The 10,759-nt window shown below is 31.2% G+C and overlaps 1 protein-coding gene across 2 annotated transcripts; it reads right to left on the reverse strand.

The window, feature by feature from the left end:
• Positions 1–1,850: 1,850 nt before the first annotated feature.
• Exo84 (exocyst complex component Exo84) lies at positions 1,851–10,059 on the reverse strand. 2 transcript variants are annotated; one of them, XM_074120630.1, is made up of 13 exons: positions 9,722–10,059; positions 9,374–9,529; positions 8,930–9,099; positions 8,706–8,848; positions 8,481–8,634; positions 6,660–6,798; positions 6,391–6,574; positions 5,689–5,833; positions 5,376–5,559; positions 5,162–5,292; positions 4,578–4,800; positions 3,375–3,565; positions 1,851–3,019 (listed from the first exon to the last, which is right to left on the reverse strand). In XM_074120630.1, exons 1-13 carry the CDS (start codon positions 9,786–9,788, stop codon positions 2,843–2,845), a joined length of 2,064 nt encoding a protein of 687 aa, XP_073976731.1. In that variant the 5' UTR covers positions 9,789–10,059; the 3' UTR covers positions 1,851–2,842. The 2 variants fall into 2 exon arrangements, with proteins under 2 accessions (XP_073976731.1, XP_073976732.1); XM_074120631.1 differs by having other exon boundaries at positions 9,597–9,737.
• Between the last annotated feature and the right edge of the window lie 700 nt (positions 10,060–10,759).

Genomic DNA, 10,759 nt, shown 5'->3' on the forward strand with positions numbered 1-10,759 from the left:
TTTTTCTCAATCATAAACTATAGTTATTATGTGCACAGATCTAAAAAGGTAGAAGTTATAAAGGGTTGAAAATTTTTTGGGTCATGAAATTCTGTAAAATTATGGCCGTTCTATATCTGCCACTGTGAAACACGTATTGGTTTGGAATTTTGTACTCTTGTACACTTTGTTTTTCTCAATCATAAACTATAGTTATTTTGTGTACAGATCTAAAAAGGTAGAAGATATAAAGGGTTGACAATTTTTTGGGTTATGAAGTTCTGTAAAATTGTGGCTGTACTATATCTCCCACTGTGAACCACGTATTGATATGGAATTTTGTTCTCTTGTACACTTTGTTTTTCTCAATTATAAACTATATTTATTTTGTGCACAGATCTAAAAAGGTAGAAGATATAAAGGGTTGAAAATTTTTTATTGTCATGAAATTCTGTAAAATTATGGCCGTTCTAATATCTCCCAGTGAACCACGTATTAGTATGGAATTTTGTTGTCTTGTACACTTTGTTTTTCTCAGTCATAAACTATAGTTATTTTGTGCACAGATCTAAAAAGGTAGAAGATATAAAAGGTTGAAAATTTTTTGGGTCATGAAATTCTGTAAAATTATTGCCGTTCTATATCTCCCACTGTGAACCACGTATTAGTATGGAATTTTGTTCTCTTGTACACTTTGTTTTTCTCAGTCATAAACTATAGTTATTTTGTGCACAGATCTAAAAAGGTAGAAGATATAAAGGGTTGAAAATATTTTGGGTCATGAAATTCTGTAAAATTATGGCCGTTCTATATCTTCCACTGTGAAACACGTATTGGTTTGGAATTTTCTCTTGTACACTTTGTTTTTCTCAATCATAAACTATAGTTATTATGTGCACAGATCTATAATTTTAGAAGATATAAAGCAGTGGTTCTTGACCGGTGTTCCGTGAATATGGTCCAAGTGTTTTGCGAAATTTCAATTTTAAATGTATTGAAATTTAGAAAATTAGAAATGATACGAAAACAAAAAATTGTTCCTTTTTTTTAATTTAATTTTATGTTCTTGCTAAATACCGAATTTCAAATTATTTAATGTTAGTGTTCCGCGAGAAAAATATATACATATAATTGTGTTCCGCGTCTATGAAAAGGTTAAGAACCACTGGTCTAGAGACTCGTGAAGAAGTCCAAGTCTACAAAAATTAACCGAAGTATTTATTGAAGACGCTCAGAAAAAGGGCCTCGCCAAAACGTGGTTCGAACCATTGGTTGAAAAGCCATAAGAGTGGATGTTTAAATTAGTTTGATTAACGATTGAAATTGAACTAATTCGGCGATTAAAATTAAAGTTTAATTTAATTCTCAGATTTAATCATAATTTTTTTAGTTTGATTAAATTAGTTTGATTAACGATTAAATCTGAAATTTGATTGATTAAATATCTAACTGTCATATGATTAAAATTACGATTAAATTCGCCGATTAAATTCTGATTAAAATTAAAAATAAATTTAATCAATTAAATTTAGAATTTAATTTTTTTTTTAATCAGTGCCCAACTCTGCTATATACAATTTCAAAGACAACAGATATTTAAACCAGTAATATTTTCTACAATAGTTGTGGACCTAATTCATTTCACTTATTTTTTATTCTACTTTAATTAAGAGATTATTGACTTAATAAATTTTGGAATGTTTTTTCTTAATCAGAGTAGCTCAAAACATCTAACGACTAAATTTGATGTGGAGTAGAAAGTGTACCAGGAATCACTTGCATTATCCGCAGCCAAAAGTTGGCCACAAGAAGATAAGTCAACTAATTTTTCTACTGAATGGAGAAAAGGTAATCGAAATAAAAGAAAAACGAGACAAGTAATAAATTATATTTATATTTCGTTATTGTTTTTAATAGATATTAATAATATTGTGATGTTGATATTTAAAAATAAATATTTTGATATAAGCTTTATATACAACAAATAAACAATCATCTCTATACAGTACATAAAAGAAATTTAATATCAATAACAAAATAAATATTGATTATTGAAATAAATAAATTTGTGTAATAAAAAAAAAAAATCAGGATTGCACCTTAAATAATATACCTCAAGGATGGAATTATGAAACTGTTATGCAGTATTTCTTCTTACTCCTAACCAATTTTTCTAATCATTCCTCAAACCTCACCTAGCCGAATCTTTAAAGAATCATCTCCAAGCCATCAATTTTAAATATTACTAAGCTATAATTAATTCCACTTACAATACATTTATCTATCTTTAAACGAACATAAACTTAAATAATAGTTGATTTCAATTTGAATTTTGCTGCACGTCAATTCTTTCGATTATTCAATTCTTCCCAAAACTCCACTCAACAGAAGTTACATTTATCAACAAGTTACGTTGATAGTTTTTGTACTTGTACTAAACGAACGAAGTAGCCTTGTCAACAAAGGAATTCTACAATAACACTACTGATACAGAAAGATTGCAATAATAAATGCAATTACTATTATGCAGTAAAAATGAATTAGAAACAAAAATTTTTAAACCAACACTTTTTTATAAAATCGTATATTCTATTATTTTTTTACAAATGGCTAGGCCTTATTATCTTTGGTAAACCTAATGTTGTCTATCCCTTAGTTTCCCTATAGATTTATTATGTAATTATATTTGGTAGTAATGCCAGAAAGTACTAAAAAAAATTGTATGTACACACTCTTAATAAGTGAAATATTATTTACAGCACAAAATAAACTAATTAATCAGTTACTCAAGGATAATGCAATTATTTGAAAAAGTACCACAATGTGCATAATCAATTTCTCCAGTCAATTAAGCCTCCATGGGTCAAATATATCCTGTTATGGAGACTTTTGTAGATGGATCTCTAGCTAATGCAGCATACATGTTGGATAATCGTTGAAGATTCTGGCATGAATGATTCATCCTCTTCGAATAACGTGTTTTACAAGAACCCAGAAATACATCAACCAAGAAGCGAGCATTTTTCTGAATTAATAATTTCTGTAAAATAAGAAAAAAATATAATACCTAATTTAGTGTGAAATACAATATAGTTTCTCTTAAAAAATTTAGTATACAGTTATTGTTCATTACTTTTCGTGACTGACTCATAGTTTCAATAGGATGAAGAAATATATGCCAGTTTCAGTCATGATATATTTTTATTATGCCGAGCTTTCGACCTAGGAATTAGGTCATCATCAGGGCTAATTTACAATGTAATATTTTACATCATTAAAGGGTTGGTGTGTCTTCTGTCTTGTCATGGACTGGACATGACAGTAATCAACCTTCGTATTACCAGTACGCAGGGATACTTTCTTTAAAAAATGTATAATAAAAAAAATAAATTAACCTGTGCCACTAATTTATTATTGGATAACGATGTAACAACATGCTTTAGATGTATGTCAAATACATCAAATAAAATTTTCCCAATCGTATGCTCCAAATCACTCCAGGCCAATGTTAACGAATCTTCCAACAAGGAATAGTATAGCTTCACAAAGCTTAAAGTGTTCGCCGTAAGCTCCAGCCAACCTCCATCTACAGTTACAAATCATCATCATCATCAAAAATTATGAATAAATTTATGTAAAAAAATTAATTGTAGCTATAAATTATTAGCTAGTGATATATTCTGTGAGTATTAATGAAGAATAACTTTTGAATTTTTGAAGAATAAGATGTCTATTAGGATTTCCCAGTGTTCATCATCGCTTGCTAACATGCTTGCAAAACCTTTTATAGTCCAAGCTTAATTCTGTGACTCCCTAACTGGTTCCTTAAAATACATCTGCCTTTTTTTTTCTTGTGTGATGACTCCGGACAATGATTAAGTGTACGCTTAAGCAGCTACACTGGGGATGAATTCTGAATCTTCAGAAATTTTAAATTAATGACAGGAAAATTCAAATAATATTGTACTATAATAATAATTCAAATAATTCAGAGCACTCCCAGCCTCCGAACTGCGTTTTCTCGTTACAGTCAACACTGTCCATCACCGAACAGGGAGCTATAGAAGCTCCTAGGAAGAAATAATATAAGGGCCTGCAGCGGAATCACCAAATTGGAACCCAGTAAACTCTACCGACTGAGCTTATCCCTTCTCTTTTAGGAAGATATTGTTTCTATTTTAGAGAATAAAATTACTTTTTCAAGTATTAGTATCACTGTAACCTGCTATACATGTCCAACAGGTTGTCTGTTTTAGTCTTGAAAAAATAATTTTCAAAAACCTATGCATGTTCATTTAACGTTTCCTTTTGTCCAAAAATAATGTTCTTCACGTCTTTAAAACAATTTAATTTTCCGTATTAGAACCACGTTTGCCAATTAAAGCATTGAAGAGATAAAAAGCGACGAAACCAGATGCTCTACTGCTAAATAAAGAATGCAAGATACACTCCAAAAATACTATATTATAGACAAATAAAAGATTTTAATTTACACTTTTGAAATTATTCATATCAACTCTAATCAAATTCATTCAATCGTAAATGCGGTACCGCTTTATATCTCTGTGTAATTAATTTCACAGTTAACTCTTTATTACCAGTAATATAAGGATGAATAGACGGTAGCCCCATGGCAGACATTTCTTGTTCTAGTTTTACAATGGCTGCTCTATTCTGATACGAAGGACGCCAAGTGTCTTCAGAACATCGCATTTTTACAGCATCGAATAATTTATCTCGTGTTTCTGAAAGGGCTTTATTTACTGGTGACAGTAGATGCCCATTTAGTTGGTAAGTTACATCCATGCCAAGTTCGCGCATCTGAAATTAAGATAAAGATCGTTGTGCAAAAAAAATCTTATGTCCTTAGTTAGACAATAATTATTGTACAATACAACCACTATTCGAATATATGCAACAAGGTCGATTACATGGTAAATAAAGTACAACACATCTGCTACTTATGAGCCGCAAGCTGGATCACAAATTGTAAAAACATTTAGAGGAAAACAAACTCTTAGATGGAGCTAAATTTTATATTGACTTTCGGAGGTATTTTCCACATCTCATATAGATTATTCGATGGTTAGCCTAAACGCACAACCGCGGCCCACTGTTAATATTAAGTCACTGAAATTCAATTTTAATTTTTTTGAGCATAAATAAAACTTTTTTTTTTTACCTGTTTCGATTGTTTTCTCAATATGTCCACCGATTCCGCTAAAGCGTTTAAGGAGGTCTGAGGCATGAAAACCTGTTTGATAAAATGTGACATGAAGTGAGACACTTCCATAGACATCCACACAACAAATGCTACAACATAAAAGCAAAAGTAGGCTAGAAACAGCTTGGAGCGTACTGTGAAAAGCAGAATAATCATACAACAACAGAATTACCTGAAATGCAAGATGGTGAATTAGGAAATGCTCTATATTGGAACTCTGAGGTAATACTCGCTAAATTGGAGAAAAAAACTTCTGACAGCCGTTTCACGTAAGCTACAGTTGAACCTTCTCGTTTCACTCTCTTTCCTTGAGCTTTCAATACGTTAGAACAAACTTTCAAGTATAATTCACAGGCCTAGAGATCCATAAAACATATAAAGAACAATATCATTCATAGTAGCGGGGATGAACTCTGGCTTTAGTGAATAATGAGATTGTTAAATCACAATCAATAACTTGAACATTGCATGTAAGAAGTTATCACCTGGCCTGATTTGCCGAGTTGATTCAATAATCTGATGGACCTTCTAGTCGCACGAAGGCCGCCTTGTAACGATTTGTCTGCAGTAACACTTAATTCACTCAATAATACTTGTATTAATGAATTTGTTCGCGCATCTATTTTCGTTCTAAGGAAAACAGGTATAAAACAATATTAATGTTCATATATAGGTGTTTTTTTTAATAAAAATTTGAACATACGCTTGTGCATGAGCATGAAGTTCGGGCCCTAACGAACAAAACAAACTTGTTGATCTCATTGAAAATGTTATACTGCGGTCAGTTGCTATTGCTTTACCTCCTTAGAAGTATACGTCTCGATGAGGCTTGCGGAGATTGTTCAGTTCGTGTTTACATGTGTAGAAGAGGTCCGAAAATGTTCCATTGCGAGTCACTAGCTGAGACATCAGAATGTCCGAACTCGGTTTACCAAAAGATGAATCCCGATCAGATATTTATTTGAAATCAAATAAGGATTTAGAAAGAAAAATGCTACAAAGCTACCATAGCAAGCCCAAGTACCGTACCCGGTCCAAAACTTGGATGATATTAAGAACCGGATATTAAGAAACTGCTTCTGCCGCAGAATGATGATGTTATCGACATCGCTGGATATAGAAAAAGAATTGAAAAAAATAAAATAAAAAACGAAATCGCACTTATAGTGAATAATTAAAAAACTTACTTTATGTCTGTGAGACATTCAGGTTGTTGCGATTTCTCAATAAATTCTTGTGCTTTTTGTATCATGCTGTATGCTTCCTCAAAATGCCTTTCAGCTATACAAACATCCAAATCATCAGGTGTTTCAGTTAACCATTCTGGAATTTGGAACTCGTTGTTATCGGTATCATCAAAGTATCCAAAAGCTGTAAATTATACATGAAATTCAAGTTTCGGAAGTTTTAATACGTGGAAACAATTCCGAAGTTTTATTTGGAATATAAAGCTTACGATTGGATCCTGAATCAACGGAATCCGTCCTGTTAGGGGGAGTTTTTGGATCGGCCTGACTCTCAGATTTTGATTTTTTACCTTGCTCCACATTCAGACGAGCTTTTTTTGCATCGTCTAATTTTTTCAACCATTCTTCCTGAAAAATAATTACATGTAATAATTAATAAACTATTTTTAATACGTCTTACACAGCATCAACTGAAAAAATGAAAAAGTTCGGAGGGATTTTTAAAATGGGATGGTACACAATCCCAAAAACAATGTAACGCCTCTTTCAAAATTTACTCTGACCTAAAAAATTCTTTCATTTCTGAAAAAGCTCCTCTCGCTGTTTACAAATCCACTTAAATCTAGACAATATCGCAACCCTTTGATTCGAAACATGTCCACCATAAAACTTGCCTCAAATCCATCTTAACCCGACCTATTACATTGGTTGCTGAGTAAGCTTGTGCATATAGGTAAGTATATACTCGTACTCAACTATGAACACGTATATTTGCACCATTCCTTGTTTCTTTCATTTCTTTTGCTTAAAAAGAAATAAACATATACAAAAAATTAATTTAAAAAATCCTGAATAAATTATAAGAATTAAGAAGAATGTGATAACATAAAAGTTTAGACAAAAAAAGCAGCTTTCACAATTAACTCACAATACATTTAATGAAACAGTTAAATTTATTTTCAGTTAGCTGAAACCTGAGCAATGCCAAGTAGATACACATAACTTTTGAATGAAAAGAATGGACATCAAACGTTAAATATTTCTGTGACTTGTATTACTTAATCAGTTGCAGCCACCACTGTCGATTAAATGAATCAAAACAGATATTCTCAGTGCTTACCGTGAACCTGAACCTGAGTCTGCTCGAAAGAGTTCTGCAAACACTTGATATATATATGTTTTAACATCTGGGAAAAGTAGCTTTAAACCCTTCGCGACGATCCACTCAAAAGAATCTACTCATTAAAGGTATCTGTTCTTTTAATTTATTACATAGGGATTTAAGAATGTGTTCAAAGCATTCCACAAAAGCTTCTTTTCCTATAAAAACAGCACTTTCATTCTTTTCTGTTCCTACATGTGTGACTTAGTTCATTTGAAACCAATAATTAGATATGCCAGAACTTTTCATGCTTCTTCCGTTAAATGACTGTAGTAATCTCTGTATTTCAGTGTGTCAAAATCTTCCTGCAAGCAGATGTAATATTTGACACCTCTACTGCTACGTTCACAACTCTTTATCCAAGTCAAAAGGCTTTAAATAGAAGTTTAATTATAATATTTTCCAATTAGAGCTTGGTAAAATTTCAGTTTTTTCCTTTTTCTTTATATCGTATTTAATTTTGTAAGCAGCAATAGGTTCAGACGATCGAGTATATACATTACACATGTTTGGAGAGAAACAGGCTCTTGCTATCCGAAACCCCAAAAGGGCCAAATATGCCTAAGCTTCTTTAGCTGATATTGCATTTGCTTTATGGATGTGTATATGAAAGTTTGTTTAAATGTGCTAAAAACAAAAATTTGTATTCTTCAGTAATCATTCAAGACCGGATTGATAATCAGGAAAGATACAGAGTGGTAGTTGCCAAATCTATTTTAATAATAATTGGAGTGTTTTTATTGCGCCTGTTCATGCTTTATACATAGTTACCTCCATATTTTGAAGAAAGAATACTCCGCCTAAATCATTCGATGGCATCAAAAGAAGTATTCTTTTTTAGTTAAAGGTTTTTTTGCTCTTTCGTTATAACCCCAAAATTGATAACTCATAATCCGATAATCTGAAAATAAAGCTATTCTAAACATACCCTTGATTGGTGATTAGCACACTGAAATAGTCTAGTGTCTGGAAATACCAGCAATTTAAAAGCATATTTAACATTTCCCAAATCTCTAACATTAACCACAGCCAAACTTCCTAATTCATATATGCATTCGTACTTGAACTTTGCTGGCCCTCTTCTGTAATGAAATAAAACATTTTAATATTGCATGGTTACACAAATGTATATTAATAGCACTTTTAAACTTACCTATCCGATATCCAAGTGGTAATCATTAAGATATCTGTGAACAGAAAGGCATGACATCTATGTAGTGCTGTATTTTCAAGTGGATCTAACTCTACTAGATCACCTTCGTGAAGTAGGTCTCTTGTCGGAACGTCATGAAGGCTCTACAATAATATAAATTTGCTTTTGCATTTACTGGTACAAAACTAAAAACTTTAACATCAATAATTTTACTTAAAACTCACAATACAAGACTGAACTCTCTCTGAAATAGCAGCTAATGTAGCAAGTCTTTTTTCTTCAGATCCTCTTTCTTCGGCAACTTCTAAAGGAGGTGGAGAACTACCCATTGAACCAAGTAGTGCTCTTTGTTCTGACAACAGATGAGATAACTGGTACATTTCTCCTTCAAGTTCTGATTAGAATGTATTTAGGAAAATAGACCAATTAAACATATTTCGTTAGAATTTTGAATGAAGATGATTAATAATAGAGTGATTCACGGATTTTAGCCTAATACGGTTCAAATAATAACACTGCCAAAACCTAAAGGCCTAGAATCGCTAGCTCGAGATCACAGAAAAGAATAAAGATCCCATTTCAGCCAACTCGACATCCTCTCATGTCATATCTCAGAAGAGATTCAAATTACTAGTCATAATATTATATTACTAAAAGATAAAGGATACGAGATATTTCTCTTGCAGTTTCAATAAACTGCATGTAATTTTTATATACATTCTTTTTCAAAACTTGACTCATTTCTTCCGCCAACCCTTGAATTTTTGCCTTGTGCTTTTGTAACTCCATACCTCCAACACATACTTGAGAAACTTCTTTGACATCTATAAAATATTTTTGTATTAATTAATGAATAAGAAAGTAAAAGGAATAATTTGCAAAATTACTTACATTTATCCGGATTAAAATCTACTGATGAAAACTTTTTCATATGTTCATTTACTTTTTCTTCTTTTATATTTTTGTATTAATTAATGAATAAGAAAGTAAAAGGAATAATTTGCAAAATTACTTACATTTATCCGGATTAAAATCTACTGATGAAAACTTTTTCATATGTTCATTTACTTTTTCTTCTTTCATATTGTTTTAAACTTAAGTAAAACAAACCAAACCTGACCAGGATTACCCTAGAAAGGTTACATTCCATTTCGATAATTTCATGAGGTCAAGAGTCTGCGCACTTTATCTTCTGATATGAATAGTTTAATTTAAAAATAATTTATTTCTATATTTTTATTTTATTAACTACGCATTGTTTGTTTTTCATTCTGCGTGCTGGTTTTTTTTGTTAATAAGCACTATCTCATGGTAAAAAGAGCTACGTCATTCTTTTGCTTCTTCTAATTTTATACGATACACTTTTTTAAAATTCAATTATTCTTTAAATTTCTTCTTTATCTATATTTTAAAAAAAGAAATCATTGAAAAATAATACCCATAGTTATTTAGAAAAAAGATTTCTGATAAAGTTCCTCGAATTTTCTAGAAAATAATATCAATATCTCGATTATTTTGAAATATTTATTCTAACAATACTACAAAAAACGCAAATGTATTTTATTTGTCAGTGCTATGATGAATTTTGATTGTTAATTTATAATCGCCAAAAATTAAAATTTAATTTAAGGGAAGGTGCAAGATTAAAAAATCAAATATGTAAAAGGAAGAAAGAATATTCCCAATAACAGTCATTATCTTTTATTTTTTGCCAAGCTTTCGACTTAGGGACTAGTCTCTTTAGGGTTTATGCTAATGACATTATATTTTTTTGTATTAAAATATGTAAGATAGACGTGTCTTCTGCCTGATCTGCTTATGAACGTACGAGGACAAGTGTATAAGGACCAATTGGACCTACTTGGGTCAATGAAGCCCTTCGTGCAAGTCAATTAAACGAATTAATCATTAATCATAAACGCCGCACAATGGTTAATGTAATAGGCGCCATGGATAGCAGACATAACATGAATTGTGATAATGGGTACAATTCCCAGTCTTTAATTTAATAAGTATTTAATTCAATAAAAAGAATTTATAGTGAAGTGTGTTTT

The sequence above is a fragment of the Rhodnius prolixus genome, unplaced genomic scaffold (assembly GCF_049639745.1).
Source record: "Rhodnius prolixus isolate KJV_2025 unplaced genomic scaffold, Rpr scaffold_2, whole genome shotgun sequence".
Lineage (NCBI taxonomy): Eukaryota > Metazoa > Arthropoda > Insecta > Hemiptera > Reduviidae > Rhodnius > Rhodnius prolixus.